Source organism: Phalacrocorax aristotelis, chromosome Z (genome assembly GCF_949628215.1).
Source record: "Phalacrocorax aristotelis chromosome Z, bGulAri2.1, whole genome shotgun sequence".
Classification (NCBI taxonomy): Eukaryota; Metazoa; Chordata; class Aves; order Suliformes; family Phalacrocoracidae; genus Phalacrocorax; species Phalacrocorax aristotelis.
Window position 1 is genome coordinate 19,275,416 of NC_134311.1, and position 22,000 is coordinate 19,297,415.

The 22,000-nt window shown below is 40.5% G+C and overlaps 1 protein-coding gene across 1 annotated transcript in view; it reads right to left on the reverse strand.

Annotated features, from left to right (window-relative positions):
* Positions 1 to 22,000, reverse strand: part of KCNN2 (potassium calcium-activated channel subfamily N member 2) — a 76,796-nt gene that overhangs the window by 22,729 nt on the left and 32,067 nt on the right. The window contains exon 4 of the mRNA XM_075078905.1: positions 256 to 397. Coding sequence (XP_074935006.1) covers positions 256 to 397 — 142 coding nt within the window. The remainder of the gene's footprint in view (positions 1 to 255; positions 398 to 22,000) is intronic.

Consider the following 22,000-nt stretch of genomic DNA (forward strand, 5'->3'; position numbering starts at 1 on the left):
TTATTGAGATTTTGAAGCTGTAAGTTATGTCAGGGTGGAATTTGTTTCTCTGTATTTCATTACATAGCTGCCACATTTTACCTAAAAAAGAAGAAAACCCTCCATTCCATTACCAGGAATGAAAGAGCATGGGAACAGTGCGAGTAAGTATATATACTCTACAAGCCAGCAAATAAATATTTCTTTATGACTACCACAAGTTTTGGGATTAATTGCAGCAAGCAACCTCATATGAATAAATTCAGAAACACTCACCATGATTCCAGTGAGTAAACAGACTCCTTTCCCACAGTATGTATTAGGTACCATGTCACCATATCCAATGGACAAAAAAGTTATTGAAATCAACCACATTGCTCCAAGGAAGTTGCTAGTAACATCCTGTTGATCATGGTACCTGAAAAGAAAAAGAAAATTCTTTCTTTATCATGAAAATGTTTGTTAAACTTTTGTGCTGTCAGAAAGAAATCTCATTAACTGGTCATACAATCATGCTTGTGTTCTATAGTTACTTCCTTTTCAAAAGTACCTATAAGGAATTAAATAAAACTCAAATGCAGTGGCATCAGCAGTAAAGAAACAAAGCACAATAGCACCAGTAGTAGAGATATTCAGGATGGTTTATAATTCAGTATTCTGTTATTATTATTAAAAAAGCAGGAACCTCTTGTTTTTCAGTAGAATCTCTTCATCAGTGATAAGATTCCTGCTAAGCCTCTGCAGCAGCATAAGACACCAGTCTACTATAGTTGCTGCACCCTGAGGCAAATATAAAAGTCAGAAAAGGATGTGTGAGCAAGCAGACAGCAGAACACATCTCCATCTCCTTGCTCTAAATATAAGTCTGTGATGAGAAATCTCATCATGAACTGTCATGTAAATGATGACTTTGACAACCTAAGATCCTCTCTCTCCTTCAACATGTCCAAGAGAAATAGAAAAGTATGCCATTGTATTTCTCATCATCAAAAGATAGAATAGAATATACTATTTCAGTTGGAAGGGACCTACAATGATCACCTAGTCCGTGCAACTGCCTGTCCCCTTCTATGCTGACCAAAAGTTAAAGCATGCTATTAAGGATATTGTCCAAATGCCTCTTCAACACTGGCAGGCTTGGGGCATCAACCACCTCTGCAGGAAGCCTGTTCCAGCGTTTGCCCACCCTCTTGGTGAAGAAGTGTTTCCTCATGTCAAGTCTGAACCTCCCCTGGCGCAGCTTTGAACCATTCCCAGGCGTCGTGTCGCTGGATCGCAGGGAGAAGAGATCAGCACCTCCCTCTCCGCTTCCCCTGCTCGGGAAGCCGTCGAGAGCAATCAGGTTGCCCCTCAGCCTCCTTTTCTGCAAACTAGACAAACCCTGTGTCCTCAGCCGCTCCTCACAGGACATGCCTTCCAGCCCTTCCAGCAGCTTTGTTGCCCTCCTCTGGACACACTCAGGTGCCTTCGCACCCTTCGTGAACTGCGGGGCCCAGAACCGCACACAGCGCTCAAGGTGAGGCCGCTCCCACGCTGAATACGGTGGGATAATCACCTCCTTTGGCTGGCTGGCTGTGGCTGTGTTTGATGCTCGCCAGGATGTGGTTTGCCCTCTTGGCTGCCAGGGCACACCGCTGACTCCTGCTGAGCCTGCTGTCAACCAGCACCCGCAGATCCCTTTCTGCAGGGCGGCTCTCCAGCCGCTCCGCTGCCAATTTATACTTGTGCCCAGCGTTACTCAATCATTGGCATGGTGTCCAGCACTTGTTCTTGTCAAATTTAATCTCATTAATCATTGTCCAATGCTCCAATCTATCTAGATCCATCTGCAAGGCCCATTGTCCCATGAGAGAGTCAACAGCACCTCCCAGTTTAGTATCAACAGCAGGCTTGCTAATGTGCATTCAACTCCTGCATCCACATCATTGATAAATATATTGAACAGAACTGGCCCCAGAACTGAGCCCTGAGGAACACCGCTGGTGACCTGTCACCAGCCAGAGGCAGCCCAATTCATTACAACCCTTTCAGCCCAGTCCTTCAGCCAGTTCTTCACCCAGTGCACTGTGAACCTGCTCATCCCCACAGCTGGACAACTCATCCAGAAGGATGCTGTGAGGGACAGTAACAAAAGCCTTACTAAAATCCCAAAAAACTGCATCCATCACCTTCCCTTCACCCACTAGGTGGTAGATCTTTACCTTAAATATGGAAAACCTCCCTTTTATGTCAAGTCAGCTATTAAGTGTAATTTCCTGATGTGCTATTTGTTGTCTTACTTTCAATATTCTAACGGAATATGTTAATTTTCCCTTTCAAAGAAAACACATTCAGATGAATAACCTAGTCTTCACATGACATATACACCTGATCAACTTGGAAGCCATAAGAACATGTTTTAGGGCTAAAACCTGTTGTGACCACTCACTCTGTGGGGGAAAAATAGCCTAATGTAGGTGGAATTTTGCTCCCTGGAGAGGGTAGCTCTGCAACAGAGATTATCTGTAGCAGCCACTGCAGCCTCAAGGTTGCAATATTCCCAGCAGCTGATGTGTAGCCTCAGGTTAGCTATCTGTACTGTGGATGCTCAAGGGTATTATATTAACCAGTTCCTAAATCTGTGTCGCACAGTGGGTCCCTGAAGGCCATTACGGAATTAGTTCACAAATCCATAAGCAACCTGTTTTCCACAAATGAAATAATTGCTTCAGTTTTCTTCCTTTCTGGACTGCAGCCTCCATGCCGGAGGAGGAATGCAGAGTGAGCACAAGGACACTCTCAGGAAATTCCCTATCCTCTCACTTGCAAGATATTCACTATAAATATCTGCAAAATGCCTTCTCCCACCTATGCCCTGATGGTTACAACAACCTAAAAACTCTTTGCCAGAGTGTACAGCAATCACCCCAAACAAGTCTGTTCCACATTTTGCCTGTACTCTTCTCTCTCCTGGTGTCAGTGTTGCCTTTCTCACACCCTTTACACAAGCTTTCAAAGGCTTTTTGTTCTGCACGTAGAACTATGCAGTAACAGCCCACATCTGGAGCTCCTAAGGATGACAGTGACAGAAATAATGATAATCACAACAGCAACAAGAGCAGTAGAAGAATAACAGCAAACTTGATTTAACTCATGACCACAGAGCTCTGCACAACAAAAAGAGATCTGACACTGCTTTTTTTCCCAGTCTGCACTAAAAGTTATGGACTTTAGTCTCCACTTAACAAGCTTAGCAAATCATGGCTCTGAAGTATGTGGATACAGGGAGGGAGACCTATTCATCCCATCCAGGAGGCAAGAAGAAAGCCTATGTATCATGCAAGTCCCTACAGAGTATCATGTAAGTGATATGACCTTTGGATGAGCTTCACAGAAGGCCACTAAAGCCACAGCACATATTCTAAGGCTAGCAACTAATCTAAATACCAGAAAATGCTTCCATAAATATTTATCATACTTTTCTTTAATGCCCCTCTTTGGGTTTTAGACCTGGCCATTTCCATACTTCAGACAGAAAACAGTTTTCCTGTGAAGATGAAAATGCAATGCAATGCTTTTGATTTTTATTATATTTTGTCCAAATGGTTACATCCTTACCAATTTCAGCCCTACCTGGTGACAATTACAGAAATCTTGATATGACTGAAAACAGAACATTCAAATCCAACCCAGTGAGCTCCTGAACATTCACATAAACAATGCCAAAACCTCTCGCTTAAGCCTTGAACAACACAGGGAAAAGATAATGGAGTCTTTATCCATTTATCCTCCTCTACCCATGCCAGAAACCACAGAAGCCAATCTACATATGGATCATTTAACAAAGGTGACATAGGGTTAAATTTTAAAAAGCACAACAGTAGTTTTTCAAGTTTCATTGGAGACATGGATCTTAATTAGTAAGGTCCCCTCAATGAAATATTCATTAAAGACATTTGCATCCATATGTAGCAGCACACTTTAAGGGCCTGTTCAAATGTTTTTATCTTGTTAGCTCAGTGCTCTTAGATTTCCTACTCTGAATATTTCACCTGGTTGTGATTTTAAGATTATAGTTCAGCAATCAAATGGTGCACACTTATTTTAAAAAGTATCATCAATACTTATAACTTTACTGTGACTAAGAAACAAAGAATACTTTGTACCCTCTCTATGGGCTCAACTGCCAAAGCATAGCAAAGCATGCAAATTACAAGCTAACTTCATCTTCTAACAAAACCAAAAACTTTTTCTCTCACGACTGTACAGGGAAAGTTGAAGGAATGACTTCTCAAGCTAAAAATCTGTAAGTAGAGACAGTCTAAAAGGGTGTGTGTGTCGTTGTCCTGAAACTCCCATGATTTCTATGCTAGATAATAGGAAGGTGGATTTGTTTTGTCTTGGTTTTTAGCAACCTCACTCATGATGTTTTGAATCTCTATGGTCAGTAATTCTGGTACACGCCTACATCCTTCTGATTTTCATATGGTTACAGTTTTGCCAGCATACACTTCCAAGTGCTCTGCTATGTCATTAGGCACCAGCATTGCTTGGGATTCCAGCGCGAACAAGCAAAGCCAAGGGAGTCTTTGGCTACCCTGCATCCACCATCAGGTAGCAAATGATTACGCCTATATCAAAACAGGAAAAGCAATTTATTTAAAAAGTAGGCATTGCAATGTCTTATTTGTCCAGCCATGGGAATGGCTGAAAATGAGCAGTAGAGGCTTTTAAACTGCTTTATTTTGAGGAGGGGGAATGAAATCAACTCATTTACTTTACACTTGCTTTCAAAGTTATCGCAGCCCTGAAGACAGAACTTCTACGTTTATGCAGAGAACAGTAAAAAGAACACAACAGAAGTTAAACTTTTCCATGTTTTTCCATCAGTACACCTCTGTCATGGTTCAGCACCAGCTGGCAACTAAGCACCACAAAGTTGCTTGCTCACCCATCCCCAGTGGGATGGGGGAGAGAATCAGAAGGGTGACAGTGAGAAAACTAATGGGTTGAGATTTAATATTTGAAATAAAATATAATAATAATTATTAATAATATTGATAGTAATGATAGTAATAACAACAATGACAAAAAACTGTAATGAAAAGGAAAATGACAAAAAGAGAGAGAAATAAAACCCAAGAAAGGCAAGTGATCCAAATGAAAAACAATTGCTCACCACCAGCTGACTGATGGCCAGCCTGTCCCTGAGCAGCAGCCACGCCCCAGCCAACTCCCCACAGTTTATATGCCAACAATAACATCATATGGTATGGAATATCCCTTTGGTCAGATGGGGTCAGCTGTCCCGGATGTGCCCCCTCCCAGTTCCTTGTGCACCTCCAACCTTCTTGTTGGCAGGCCAGTATGAGAAGCGGAAAATTCCTTGACTGCTCAGCAACAACTAAAACATCAGTGTGGTATCAACATTATTCTCATCCTAAATCTAAAACACAGCACTAAACAGCCACTAGAAAGAAAATTAACTCTGTCCCAGCTGAAACCAGGATAGAATCCACACCTTATTCTATACCATCTACGTTATGTCCAGGTCCCACGCTGTCCAATATGTTCCAATTAATCACCACCCCTTTTCCTGTCTTTTGATATATACACACAGATATCATTCCCTTAGTCTACAGGCCATCCCTCTAAAACATCCAGTGAGTTCGTTTAGTCCATGACTTTGGGCTCCATTTGTCATAACAGTCCTTCAGGACAGGAGACATGGTGCGTGGTGTTGGATTGTGGAGTGCTGAAACCAGTTTTGGTTCCATCACTGCTGCACTTATCCAGTTCCATCAAAGTTCATTCTTCATTAATCGGGGAGACCCTTACCGTAATACCATTGATAGGACATATAAGTAACCATACTAATGATGACATACAGTATTATATAGCAGTTAACATCACAGTTATCATACTTAGCATATCCATAGTATATGCTAACTCCATAGTTATGATCCTATGATCCTAACTATGATCTATAATCATAGTTAGCCTAGCCAATTCAAATCACTGGCTATTCTCACTCAAAATCAAATCCCCTTGAGGTACACATAGGACTTTCCATCCTTCTGCATCATCCACAAAGTGTTTCCACATGGGAAAAGCAGTCCCACAGATGAGTTTGCCTTTGCTCAGGGAAATGGGGCATAACGTGCTGGTTTTGGCTGGGATAGAGGTAATTTTCTTCATTGTAGCTAGTATGAGGCTATGTTTTGGATTTGTGCTAAAAACAGTGCTGATAATGCAGAGATGTTTTAGTTACTGCTGAGCAGGGCTTACACAGAGTCAGGGTCTTTCCTGCTTCTCAAACCACCCCACCAGTGAGGAGGCTGGGGGTGCACAAGAAGCTGTGAGGGGACACAGCTGGGACAGCTGACCCCAACTGACCTAAGGGATATTCCACACAATATGATATCATGTTCAGCATTTAAAGCTGTGGCAAGAAGAAGGAAAGGGGGGACATTCAGAGTTATGGCATTTGTCTTCCCAAGTAACCATTACGTGTGATGGAGTCCTGCTTTCCTGGAGATGGCTGAACACCTGCCTGCCGTGGGAAGGAGTGAATGAATTCCTTGTTTTGCTCTGCTTGTGTGCACAGCTTTTGCTTTACCTCTTAAACTGTATTTTTCATAACTGATGAGTTTTTTCACTTCTACTCTCCTGACTCTCTCCCCATCCCACCAAGGGCGAGTGAGCAAGTAGCTCTGTGGGGCTTAGTTGCTGGCTGGCGTTTAACCAAGACAACCTCTGATGTGTTGCACTCAAGTCACCAGAAGGCCTGAGAAAAGTAATTCCCATCACTGTATTTTTCACTTTGGTATTGAGACTATCCCCAGCAGAGACAATTGCAATGGTGAGGACAAAAGCCATCCACACAAACAGCTGGAGCAGAGCTGTCTCACTCACTGTCAGTCGTCATCAGCCACTACAAACATCTCCTCATTCCAGCTGGACTGTGAAAGACAGCTTGGATGTAACAGCCTCCAGAATTCAACTGCAGTTTTCCTAAACTATCCATTCACTCTCTCTCTGAGAGGTCTGAAATCTCACAGGAAAACATTGTACTATGAATAGCTCAGAAACCCAAAAGCTCAGGAAGTGAAGAAAAAGAAACAAAGACTTTCTTTCAGTGACAAGTTCCACAGAATGCAAAACCAAGTCATTAACAACCAAAATCCAAATCATAAGCTTTTTTTCATTAATCTTTAGTTTGATACAGGTTTTTATTTTTTACATTTTTATTTTTAAAATTTGAATCACTACAAAAATATTTATTTAAATATTTAAAGCCCACTATTCCTAGCCAATAAACTCTTGCACTAGAAACAGTGAGCCACTTGAAGATAAGAGCTCCTATTTAACTGTGTTAAAACTGCAGCTATAAACAGGTTTGTTTTCTGGATCACATCCAGTCTCACATGGCAGCAGAATAAAGGGTCATTTAGAAAAGCTGTGTACTCCCCTGAGGCAGGAAAATCCTTGGCTGAAGTCACACAGGCATAAGTATTATTTATCACTTTTTCTCTCCTTTTATAACAAGGAATGTGCTAGCAGGCACATTCTGGTGCACACATGGTGCTGCAGCTGGAACACCCTACTCACCAGGCATCCTCATCCTGTGAAACACCACTATCCAGTTCTCACCAGCCAGCATATATAAGTCTTGAGACTACTTTAATTTAAACCAAAAATAGCTGAATTATTAGATTCGTGCAAAAATAGCACGGCTTGATTCCTTCCCAAGCCAAACTGAGTGGGAGTTTTACCATTCATCTCAGTAAGACATAAATATATTTTTCAGCTGACAACACTGCAGTGGCTTGGGTTGTCAAAGCAATATTCCAGATTCTTTATCAAACAGCAGCTCTTTTCTGGTTTCACTATTGGTATCGCGATTTTCAGTACTGCTTTCCTTCACACCTATGCTCATATTTGATGAGGTTTCAGTGAACCAGTAAAACATCTGCTTTTTAGCTGCACACAGTTATCACACATTGACGTCTTGACATCTAAAACACATTTGTCTTAAAAAGCAATGAATAAGAAAAATCAAGTATAACATTGAGCTTGACCACTGGTGCATTAATTCACACGTAGCAGCTTCATTTCAATTTATCTTGCCTCCACGGTCAGACCCTGATAACTTTGCCATCTTTGTTTTGCTGTCTTGAAAAAGACAAGGAAAGAACTAAAAAAAACGGTTGAAAAGATTACCCTTTTTTGAAGGGAAGAAAATGGCCTGCTTTTACCATAATCATGAAGAAATTCCTGGCCTGCACTACAATGGCAATCCAAGCTGAGTTTAGTCTTGTCAAATCTTAAAAACTTTTAGACTAGTAACAGTTGGAAATGGGCTCAGCCCATTAAATCAGAAACCTGTCAAGACTCTGCTGAGGCGCTGATTGATCTAACCAGCTATTACAGCTCTCCCACAGTATCAGTCCATTCTGTTACTGAGTGCCTTTTTAGTCTTAGTTAGATGTAGGTACTGGCACCTTTTTTACTGTTAATACAGTGATGATAATAGACAGGCCTTTTAATTCCTTCTCACTTCCTCTTGTTTAAAAGGAAAAAAAAAAAGAAAACTAGAATGGCACTTGGAACGAACAGCAGGGCTGACTTAAGTCAATGGAAGATATTTTGCCTACCTTGAAGGGTTTAGGATCAGAGAGGCAGCTTGAAAAATGCATGCCACTCCTCATCTTTTTTCTAAAATGTCTGTTGACATCCCCCAAATATTTATGAACGGCACCAAAAATGTTCTTGTCATAAAAACCACTTCATGAAAGTGCAAAACACCATGGCAAATGTCTGGATTTCATACAGACAGACTCACATCAGTCGCAGCTCTCAACCCAACCAAAAGTAATGGATGCGAGTAAGCTGTCTGAATTGCTTCTACAAGGGTCAAAATGTTCATGATTTTTCTATTAAGAGTATTTCTGGACTATTTATGGAAAACTAATAAATCCAATAGAGAAACGTTAAATATCATTACATAAGTAGCATATGTTACTATGTTACCTAAGGTAGATGGAAAAAAATAGTCTAAAAGAAAACAAGAGGACGGAGAGAGAAAACACAAAACCAGAAGGGTGAGATGGCATATTTTGAGAAATTTAACAATTACTCTTGAATATAAATTGCAGTTTAAGCATAAGTGTGAAGACATAAAATTATTTAAACCCCTAGATGCTGTCAGATATCTACCTCTCAACGCCTGGGCAATGGGTAACCTGCCAGTAGAGAGACAAGGACTAATTGCCATTTTTTCAGAGAGTATCAAACTTCTATTTGACCTCCTCTGGTGAAGGTTTTGCCTTGTTTTCCTGGTGCAGTGAAGAGCTGATGTTCTGCTAAATCAGTATACCTGTCTGCAGCTGTGGTAGACAGAAAAATTTTCCATCTTTACAAGAGAAGCCATTCAGCTACAAGCATAATCTGAAGATACCAAAGATGCTGAAGCTCCTTGAAAGTATTACCTGGTGGTTTGTTTTGTTTTTTAACCTGCACACAATAAATGTGTAAGAGTGTTATGGAAAATCTGTTTAGTCAATTCTACAGGTATTATGAAATTGGAAAACCTTTAAATTTGTGACAGACAGCAATCCACTAAGAGGAACAGCAGCAAAGATAGGAGAGCTCAGTATTGGTATACAAAAAAAGTAGTGCTGTGAATAAAGTGATATCTACTGCTTCAGAATGTCTTAGATTATATGAAAACACTAATGTGTCTTATAAAAGTTTTCAGAGAGTTTGCTCAAAGAGAATTTTTTCTTGCCTCAGTTAAGAAACACACAAGCGCACCAAACCCCACCTTTGGGGCTTATCGACTAATATAATCATATTCTTACTCCCACCATGTTCTTTTCAGCAACTTCAAGCTCTTTTGTTCCTGCAGTGGCATAACTGAAGTAAAATCTTACCTCCACTGAGGTCAGCAGCAAAGTTCCCATTGACTTAAGTGGGACCAGGGTTTCTATTCTTTTTTTTTTTTTTTGCCAATGTTTCCACAGATCATCCTTTAAAATGTTTCCATTTAGTTTCTCCATGGTTATCCATTTCAGAATTCTTGCTTTGCCTTTGCCTTTATCTCACATTTTGGCTGCCAATACAGCTTTGCTTTATTTATTTTATCATTATGTATACCAAGAAACATCCTAATAAAATTGTTAAGCTAATTGAACTAAAAAAAGTAAAAATGTATGCTTCTCCCTTTCAACACTTAGAAGCATAATAATGAAATTAATCATTCTTTGGGGATTTAAACTTAGCAATAACATACATTTCCTTCCAAGATGCTTGTTGTGACACAGTAGAATCATGAATAACACTAAAGATCATGGAAAGCTGCACCCAGAGCCTTACACCAACCCTTAACTCCTAGAGACCTGAATTAAGTCTGCGTGCAGTAGGGTTTCTTAAACATATATCCTGATTGCTCTCAAAAGCATGTCTAAACATGCCTCATTTTAATAAATTATGCACAAGAGAAATAGAAAAGAAGGTCAGTAGGAACAAAAACAAATTTTGTTTGGGAACAAAATTGCCAATTGAACCAAACACTGACCCACCATCAGTGAAGGAAGAGTTAGTATATGAACTACTACAGGAGCTTGATCCCCGCAAATCAATGGGCCCTGACGCCATCCACCCGAGGGTGTTGAGAGAGCTGGCTGACGTCATTGCAAGGCCACTCTCCATAATCTTCGAGAAATCATGGAGAGCAGAGGATGTCCCAGAGGACTGGAGGAAGGCAAATGTTACCCCTATCTACAAGAAGGGCTCAAGGGAGGATCCGGGTAACTATTGGCCCATCAGCCTTACTTCAATCCCTGGGAAAGTTATGGAATGAATCCTCCTGGGGGCCATCACAAGTCAAATGAAGCACGTGACGGGGAAAAGCCAACATGGCTTCACTAAAGGCAGATTGTGCTTGACAAACCAGATGTCCTTCTATGACACAGTGACTTGCCTGGTTGACATGGGGCGGGTGGTGGACATTGTCTACCTGGACTTCTCCAAGGCCTTTGATACGGTCCCCCCCAGTCTTCTCCTGGAGAAATTAATGCGTTATGGCCTAGACAAGTGGTCTGTGCAGTGGGTGGGGAACTGGCTGACAGGCCGCACCCAAAGGGTGCTGATAAATAGCTCTTGCTCAAACTGGCAACCTGTCACTAGTGGAGTCCCCCAGGGATCGATATTGGGCCCAACGTTATTCAACATCTTTATAAGTGATCTGGATAACGGCATCAAGTGTAGCCTGATGAAGTTTGTGGATGACACTAAGTTGAGTGGGGAAGTAGACACTCCAGAGGGGAGAGCTGCTCTGCAGGGAGATCTGGATGGGCTGGAAGAGTGGGCCAGCAAAAACCTTATGAAGTTCAACAAGGACAAGTGTAAAGTCATGCACCTGGGAAAACATAATCCAGGAGTGCAGCACAGACTGGGACCCACCTGGCTGGAGAGCAGCTCTGTGGAAAGGGACCTGGGGGTCCTTGTGGACAGAAAGCTCAACATGAGCGAACAGTGTGCTGCTGCGGCCACAAAGAAGATGGAGACTCCCTTTTTACATGGAGTCACATGGAGAGGACAAGGGGGAACGGACACAAGTTGTTCTTGGGGAGATTCTGACTGGACACCAGGGGAAATTTTTCACACTGAGGACAGTCACCCATTGGAATAATCTCCCCAGGGAAGTGGTTGACTCGGCCACGTTGGACACCTTTAAGAGTCATCTGGACAGGGTGCTGGGCCATCATGTCTAGACTGTGCTCTTCCTAGAAAGGTTGGACTAGATGATCCCTGAGGTCCCTTCCAACCTGTGATTCTGTGAAATACCGTTCTGCCTCTCAGAGATGAAAGCTGGGACTAACAGTAGCAGCTGCCATGAAGGTTACATGACTGATTCCTCACATTTCAGAGAACTTACAGTATTTATCCTTTGTGCAAAATTTTGCCCAATGTTAAGTATTTGGACTAATAAATTTGTTATATTCAGACAATCTACTTTTGGACAGATCTAGCTTCCTAATGCTATGGAGCAGGCTCAGGGATTCAGCTTTTACCAGCTCTATCAAAATTTAATTACATTTGATGTTATTTTGTCTCCAAGAAAAACAGTTTTCATGTTTCACAGGGTTGCCTTTGGATTTTAAAAACTCTACTTTCCCAGCTCCTATATACATGTCCAGACCATGAGAAAACCTAAGCATGGTTTGTATTGCTCAAATGCTAAGAGGCAAACTCAAGCTCGAATGGTTGTTGTTAGCTGCTGGATGAAGAGTAGCCACTGGAGCTGAAACAGTAAAGCCTGGAACAATCTCTATTCGTGAACTTTGGCACACATTACAATGTGCTCCATATTTCCATGATCGTATGCTACTTTTTAGTTTTCACAAAAATGTTACCTTTTTCAATACAAAGTATTGAAAAAAAAGTATATAAAAAAGTATTGCTTCAGGGATGGACAACCGTAGCACAAAATACTTGATTGTCATACAGCTTTCTGCCTCATTTTTTGGAAATGAAAAGTCGTGTTTTAATTTTTCATAGCTCTCTGACAGACTCCTTGCATGAAGTTAACCATCTTAATTACAGCTTATCATTATTTTGGTGGTCTTCACTTTCTGAGCTATCAGCTCTGTACTTCATAGTTTGATCAGCCTGGATGCTCAAAGCTCCAACTAAAACCCAATGAACTCAAAGTCCTCTATAACAATGTGTATGTTTAAAAATAAACCTCTTAAATTAGACATCCAAAAATTGCATAACACCAAAATTCTCCACTTTGTCAAAAATAACAGCATGTCCTGAAGCAGAAAAATAGCCCTTTAAATGCCTCAGTATCCATATGTGAAGCAACATGGATGACAAAATTCTTAGGGAACAAGTAGCTGATCAGGCTTCCCACAATGCACCGGAAAAAGTGGTGTTGGTAACCTCTTTTCACTTTAGCAGCTTAATGACAAGAGCATTCACCATGGGAGCAAACTTGTTTTAAGTCTCCTCTCAAGAACAAAGCTGATAGACATCAGCATTGTCTTACTGCCCTACCTGTTAGGATACAGATGGTGAAAGTATCTCAGAATATTTTATGAAGCTATTTCAACTTTACACTGAATTAAAAATGGAGAGAGCATGATTCTCTAATCTAGCAGAGAGAGAGATATTGCCTAAAAGGTTTAGGACAGGAGCTGGAGAAGGGAACATGTCTGTTTCAATCCCTGACAAACCCCTCTTTTGAGTAAACAATAGCTCTGCTTTCAAAGCAAAATTCAACATGTAATCCAGAAAGTACTGAGTCTGCAAACACACTAACAGAAATAAAACCCAAATTATCCAAGAGCTGCCCTTTCTGTAGTTCTGTATATAATCTTTATCAAATGAGGTTCAGTATAAGAAGCTACTATAAATGCACAGTTAAAAGAATATTATATGCATGAATATTAAAAAAGTAAACTGAAGTGACATAAGCAATCTTGAGCGAAAACTTTTCAGCACTGCACTTCGCAATCTTATTTTAAAAGATATATAAATGCATGTATATTTCCTTTTGCATCCATATTTTTTGCAGTATATTTGAAATTTGTCAATAAAGTAAAAATGAATCTTATTTTTAAGCTTTGCTTTAATTTTTTGAAGTCTGTAACACCATTGGTTAAAGCTGTGTTATGACAGAAATATGAATCATTCAAAATCAAAGAGTTTCTTAATGAGCTGTACTGTGAATCATTCATTATATTCACTAGCAACTAATTTACTTCTAAAATTTTCCCCTATCTTGCATTTTGCGTTTTCTCCGGAGACACCCTGTTACTATTTTATACACACAAGCCCCCATCAGAAGGAGGAAAGGTTTGCATTTTGTTCTTTTTTTTTAAAGTTGAGATAATCAGAATCAATTGATGTCTAAAGAATCTGAAGTAATTTGCTGGAGAAAAACTTCAGAAATAGAAGTTTCAGAAATTAGAAACAGAATTAATCATTATGCAGTTAAATTTAAGCCCACCCTTTTTCACAACAGAAAATGGCATAACCAGGTAAAAGTTTGCCTTTCTTTTCTTCTGTATGTGGGAAAAGGAGGGAGAAAAGAGGAGGAGGGGAAATTATACAGCAAAGATGACGCTGAATTCTCAGAAAAGACTTTCTGACAAACTGAGCACACTGAAGGCATTTTTCTCTCATGGAACTAGTTTCATTTATTATGATGCAAAGTACTATTTTTCAGTATTTGTTTTTCTACAGGAGAAGCTGATGTATTGCCCTCCATAAAAAGGAATAAAGTACAAGGTCAGAGCCACACAGCCTGCTTTGTTTTGGTCCGAACTTCACAAGAATATCAACAATTTTACCAACATACACACATTCTCTAATGAAATGGAAAAAAAAAAAAAGCCCAAGCCAAAGTCAATTTCATTTTCCTTAGAAATAAAAAACAAATTCATAAGATTTCTTCAAAACATATGTTTCGGATAAACTGGAGAATAAAAGTGTCTTATATAGCACAGCACCTTACCAGTAACTGCAGTCAGTGGAAAAAATTTCATTGACTGTCTCAGATTTGGGACTAGGCTCACACCCTGCATCACGGACACTGTTGGAGCCATATGCTTAACTTAAATCAAGCTGAAGTGTATTTATTCCTGAATATATTTTAAATTCCCTTATGAAAAGGAAAGGCTGTATTGAGTTTAGCTTCTATAAGTCACACTGCTTGAAACTAAACAGATTTTACTGAATATTTATAAAGACAATTCTAAACCCAAAGCCTGTGTACTTTTCAGAGTCATCTGGAAGTTGTGCCAGATTTCACCAACAGTTCGTTACTGATGTACTGGGGACAGTTAGTACCTTTAATGTTATGAAACGTAACTATAAAAACATAACTATATACTGTTATAGAGAAAATGAAACAAGGAAAGCACTTGTAACATAAATATTTTCCACTTTTATTTTTACGTATGAAACTTCAGCATGAGGCTGTCAATATTAAAAAAACCCTATTCTCCCTTTTTCAGTTCTGTTTTTTTTCCATCAAATCAATCAGAAGGCTAGGAAAATACTTCAGGTGAATTTTATGATTAATCTAGATACCTTCGTTTACCAGGGATCAAGAAATGTTATCTACGCAGAAGACAAATTTTTGTGTCTCTCTGGTGCCTTACAGTGGAATGGGAGTGTACATGGATCAACTACAGGACAGACTTCTGCCACAAGCCTCTCAAGGCAAACACAAGTTGAGGGAATAACTTAGTTTCAGTCAGGCTACCGGAAATGTAATATGGCTGTACATAGTGCTTAACTCTGGTGATGATAACAAAGGAACATCATCCTCATTTGCTTATAGAGACCTTTCCAGTGCCAGTCTTGAAGACAGATGTATTGCTTAGCTAAACGCACCCAAAAAGAAGATGATTAAGAGAACTTTACCGTAGTATGTTAAAAATGCCAGATGCAGTTATGGTTTTCTTTGCATCTTACAGTCAAATCTGTAATGCTGGGAGTGTGGGGTTATATGAAGTCTGACTCTTCTACTTTCTTCCCTGCTTTCTCATTAACATCAGGCTTTTTGGGTTTGCTCACTTTGCATTTTCAAGTTCATTTGTTGTTGGCTTTCAGCACAAAATAACTTTTAAGTTCACTTACCCTGTAGGGATCACCCTTATTTAGGACAAACATTTACCAAAAAAGAAAAGAAGAAAAAAGAAAAAAAAGACCTTGCAGTATTTTCTCTAAAGGCCATGCACAGGAGGGAGATCTTTCTACTGCCGAATTATTTTTACCAAGACCATTTTATTGCCTGGTATCTTGGCCTTCGTTCAAGATTTTCTGACTTTTCATTTCTACTGACTTCAGTGAAAGACTGAAGAAAGGAATGAAATTCTGTGTTCTGAAGGAACTCAGGCAGGTGATGTTTTCAGCAAAAAAAGGGCAGTTACATTTTGTCACTCTGTTGTACTGGAGGGGAGAAGTCTGGATGGAGTGGAAGTTGAAATTTTTGCATTATCTACACTTATAGCATGTGTCTTGCAGTCTACGTGTTGAACATGTTGGAAAAGTCCTTTAATACAACAGAAATCATCTAATGCCTATTGTTTGCTCTATTGGTAATTTCTATGCAAATATGTGAGGCATCTGTGTGATTTTCACACTTAAACTCACCTCTTTGGTCACAATTCAGGCAGGCAAGCACATATCAGGGGTCATGCTTAACTAAGGATGTACAGCATGGGAACATGCGAATTTGGGCATGCTGTCTGTAACTATAGTGGCTTGATATGAAAACTAGATTTAATTTCAGCTATTACTAATTATTCCTTTTCCAGACTCTGGAACGGTTCCTAAAGGCTGTCAACATAATTAGTAATAAATTGCAACAAAGAGTACAAGCAGGAAAATGAAATGTTAAACAAACTTGAAATTTAATTTACAGTGCTTGCTTGGCCCTAGAAATGATATGAATTCACTGATGGGACAAACATGAGGAGGTGTATATGCACGAGCAGATCTTGTTCTAGTGAGAAGAATGCTGCCCTTAGGGAGCTATTAATCCTCCTCCTTTCACTTGTTTGGCAGAATTAGCATCTACAAGACTTTACATATACAACAGAAACCAAATCCAATTGAAAAAAATTTTAAAATCACAGACATTTGTAGAGCTCCAAATGTGACTGCAGAGCTACAACTTTTCTGGCATCTTAACTGTTTCAGCTGTCCTGCTTCATAAAAGGTATCTGAGATCATAATCTGAAAGCAACACAAAGGATAACAAAAAGAGGTTATTTTTTTATTTCTTGACTCTCATTTTAAATAAGTAATGACCACCAGCTTACAGGTCAAAGACCCCTTACTCCATTAGCAAAGTCCATGACATTAAAGAATAAACAAGTCAGAGATTCTCAGCAGAAGATATTTGGTTTGGGAGAAGAAGAAGAAGACTGGACACTGAACTAAGACATGTGTCTCATTCTAGTAGAGTTGGGACCACTTTATACCTAATGTTATATTTCTGCAGCTACAAATTATTCAACCACATTTGAATGCTACCTTTTATAGAACTCAAGAAAAGATGTGACTAAAAGTAAGATTATCTTTCATCTTGAAAAGAAAAAAATCTTGGGTTTCTCTAGATTGCGACTTTTCAGTTCAAGAAATTTAGCCATGAGTCCCCCAAAGGGGAAGAGGACAATGACTTCCAACCGTAAGGATTAAAAATCCCTGGAAAATACATTAAATCTAGTCTTACTTTTCCATGGCACCCAGCATCAATTTCTCCTTTAGGTTTCAGGAGCTATAACTGAAGGGAAGTAGCTGCAGAGCTGCAGTATAGCCTTCTGCAGGCGATGGCCTATGTTTTTGTGAATATCTTTCCCCAAGTGTGAGCAAGCATACAGAATTAATCGGATTTCCTGCATTTTCACACCCCTCCACTTGCTGCTCAGAATGAGTATAGCTAGATTGCATCTCCACCTGTACAATAATTTTAATAGAATCATATAATCGTTAAGGTTGGAAAAGACCCTTAAGATCATCGAGTCCAACCGCTAACCTATCACTGCCCAGTCCACCACAAAACCATATCCTCAAGCACCACATCTGCCCTTCTTTTAAATACCTCCAGGGATGGAGACTCAACCACCTCCCTGGGCAGCCTGTTTCAATGCTTGCCAACCCTTTCAGTGAAGAAGTTTTTCCTAATGTCCAAGCTAAACTTCCCCTGGCACAGCTTGAGGCCATTTCCTCTCATCCTATCACTAGTAACTTGGGAGAAGAGTCCAACCCCCGCCTCACTACAACCTCCTTTCAGGTAGTTGTAGAAAACAATAAGGTCTCCCCGCAGCCTCCTCTTCTCCAGACGAAACGACCCCAGTTCCCTCAGCTGCTCCTCATAAGTCTTGTTCTCTAGACCCTTCACCAGCTTCATTGCCCTTCTCTGGAAACGCTCCAGCACCTCGATGTCCTTCTTGTAGTGAGGGGCCCAAAACTGAACACAGTATTCAAGGTGTGGCCTCACCAGTGCCGAGTACAGGGGCACCATCACTTTCCTACTCCTGCTGGCCACACTATTCCTGATACAAGCCAGGATGCCATTGGCCTTCTTGGCCACCTGGGCACACTGCTGGCTCATGTTCAGCCAGCTGTCAGCCAGCACCCCCAGGTCTTTTTCCTCCAGGCAGCTCTCCAGCCACTCCTCCCCAAGTCTGTAGCGTTGCATGGGGTTGTTGTGACCCAAGTACAGGACCCAGCATTGAGCCTTGTTTAATCTCATACCATTGACCCCTGCCCAACGATCCAGCCTGTCCAGGTCCCTCTGTAGAGCCTTCCTGCCCTCCAGCAGATCGATACTTCCACCCAGCTTGGTGTCATCTGCAAACTTACTGAGGGTGCACTCAATCCCCTCATCCATCAGTTAAGACATTGAACAGGACCGGCCCCAACACTGAGCCCTGGGGAACACCACTCATGACCGGCCACCAACTGGATTTGACTCCATTCACCACCACTCTCTGGGCTCAGCCGTCCAACCAGTTTTTAACCCAGCGCAGAGTGCACTTGTCCAAGCCATGAGCAGCCAGCTTCTCCAGGAGAATGCTGTGGGAGACAGTGTCACAGGTCTAACTAAAGTCCAAGTAGACAACATCCACAGCCTTCCCCTCATCCACTAAGTGGGTCACCTTATCATAGAAGAAGACCAGGTTAGTGAGGCAGGACCTCCCTTTCATAAACTCATGATGGCTGAGTCCGATCCCCTGGTTGTCCCGTACGTGCCGTGTAATGGGATTCAAGATGGTCTGCTCCATGACCTTTCCCAGCAAAGAGATCAGGCTGACAGACCTGTAGTTCCCCAGATCCTCCTTCTGACCCTTCTTGTAGAGGGGCGTCACATTCAGTAGCTTAACACTATAAAAACACTAGCACTGCGATTGTACTTTACTAGGACTTTTTGCTCGGTAAGTTCAAACCATTTTCTTATTCAGTATAATGACACCACACCAAACAGTAACAGTAAATATAATTCTCTGCATGGAATAGACACGAAGAGGTTAAGTGACTTTGGTCAAGGTCACAAGAGAACTGTAGGACAGATTCTCTATTTCATGCATTAAAAAACAGAACATCTATATCATTAAATAATGGCATTTCCACTAAAATTTTCCACTTTTTAAAACTTTTGTGAATGCATCAATTATTTGTATGCATTTGGCATACTTTTTTTGGTATACTAAAACCTCACTTCAATCTTCTATTGAACATTGTTTCTAAGTACCAACACTACTGCTCGTTACCTGAATAACAGCAAAGCACTAGGGTTGATCCTATTAAAACCATGCTAATGCTATTTTAGTCTAAATTTTTATTTTCCTTTGAAAGAAAGTGAAAATGTACTGCTTGAATGTGTAGCTCCTGGTGCAGATTGTTATATCTCCAGCAGACACTTCAACATCAGGCCATGGCATCTGCTACTTGGCCAATTATCTGTGCTAGATCTCGTTTTCCAAAAATCAAGAGAAATCATACTCCTTGCCATCAGAAATACAGAAATACAATCACTGAAGGACACCAGTGTCCTGCTGCAGTACACTGATTGCATCAGCAGGTCTTCTGCTTCCCAGGCCACAAAGAACCAGAAAGGCAACCAATGTGGTCTGCTTGCAAGGAGATTCAACTGTTTGAGCAAATACCACTCTAAAAGCAGTATTATCGAGAATTGTCATGCACAACTTTTGTTATACACTGGTAGGCTTGGAAAAGGAAGAATATTAATGCTGCAAGTACTACTGAGAGCTGACAAGTGTCTTTGGTGTTAAATTAACTAAATGTGATGTATAATTTGCTTTGAATGCCTTGGAAAGAATCTACTGTGAAAGACTGCACTTTAACACCAAAGTTTAAACAGTTGAAATTGCAATTTTAGAAGCTCATTAGTCTGAAGGTATATGATGATTTTCTCAAAAGATGAATGATTAAAAACAAAGTCAAAAGCAAAAGACATTTAGGCATGAATACTTCATCTGAAATCTCACTGTTCAATTTCAGGGAATGTTGCACCTCTGTGATTTCAGATTTTGGGAAGCTTTGCAGGTTACATCTGCTGCATTCTTATAAAATAAGAGATCACCCTTAACTCAAGGCATTAGAACATCAACTATCTTCTTCTGAAACTCAGTGAAGAGATAAATTGTTTTTCTTAAAAGACCATTACTTAATGTAAATCATTTGCAAGGTCGTTTCCCACATATGCTATTGCATGCCCAGAAATATGCAGTCCAGCCCCTGGACTGACACTAAGGTCACAAAGGAATCATTCTGGACGATTCTCAGGTCAAGCTAATTAAACTAAGTGTCTACACAACTGATAAATTTAGGTTATTCAGTAACAACAAAGAATGCAGTGGCCAAAGGAGACAGGACAAAGATTAGCGTCATCCCTCTGTAACTACCAAAAAAGCAAGCCTGAAGCACCAAATTGACGGTGCGCATGCCAAACAGCACCTACACCAGCATAAGCTCCACATTTTTCTACCATCACCCCACTGCAAACCCAGCAGTTGGTGTACAATGTTCTATAAGCCCTTGTTTAAGTTTCCCCCTCAGATGTACCGTAGCCACATACTGAATTCAAAACAAAGCTATTGACCCTTCTGACATGACTGATTATTAACCAAACTACCTTCCATGCTCTTCCATACTCTTCTCCAGAGCCCACCCAAGAGAGAAGCTTCTCCCCTTTATATCTCATGTCCTATATTCAACCTATACCTACTAGAGAGGTGGCAGCAGTAGAAAACAAGCCAAGAAAGGAAAACGCCCTTAGCCAAAACCCTCCTCTCCCCTCAATCAGCATCAAGCTGCAATGGGACTAAAGCATTTTTTCTTCTTTTTACATCAAATTCTTCTGTTTAACACTTACACAGTCAGCAAGGCCAACAATGCCTTTTGTCTCCTTGTTGTTTTGCTTCCTTTCAAAAACATCCAGACAGCACGAGACTGCTAATATGCAGCAAACTAAGGGCAGAAAATCATTGCTGCCTTGTAGTCCTTTTGCACACAAAGACGATGAACTTCAGCTAGGTTTTTTAATATTATTCTCTCTTGCGTTCGTGAAGATCATGGACTTTAAAGATAATAATTAGGTACTAGTTTATGTCTTATAAAAACTACACTTCCATATCACAGAACTGTTAACTTCTAGATAATTGAGCACCAGTTATTCAATAAGTACCCATCCCTGAACACAGATTTTCACAGCTCTAGCCAACTTACCTTACAAGAGCATGAGGTCACTAGGTCACAGCTTGAACCTCCACAGGTTTTGACAGCTGAGCCCCAAATTTTTAAAGATTTTTAGTCACATGTCTACCTGTTCGCTCCACTGTTCAATGACCAGATGCATATTACTTTGAAACTGTGTCCTTTTTATCTTTATTGGTCTTTTATTGATCCTAAGAAAGAAACATCCAACCAAAGATGCAAGGATGAAATAAAATGGAAGTTCAGCTACTCTGCTCGAGCAACAACATGCAAATGTTTAATTTTCTACAAACGAAGAACACATTCCAAAATGGTTATGCATAAACTAGCAGTGCCTTAGGTCATAATCACTAAATTTTACTCTAACTAGAAGGAACTACACCTCCTCTGCTTGAGAGGGACAATTAGTAGTCAAGGATTCAAGAGGTAGAGACCCAACATGGAAAGGTAAGTCCTAAAGGAAAAAAACAGAAGGCCAGCCAGGATGGCTGGTCTGTCTGGGGCCAGGAAGGATCATGCATCCATCAACGCCAGCAGCACAGCAGGAGGTGGCAATGCAGCAGCACAGCAAACTGTCCCTGTGAGCTGTGGAGGCCAGACCTTCACTGCCTAGCTCACACCTGCCCAGCCAGCAAAAGCTCTCTTGGTGCCTTACTGGGGTGGTCAGTATCCTAATGTTTAGTCTAGTAGTTCACTAAATTCCAGTTACCTTTTGGGTGCATTAGTAAGTAATAACTGCTTTGCACTTTCAAGCTTTGCATACCCTGCTTGTAGAGTC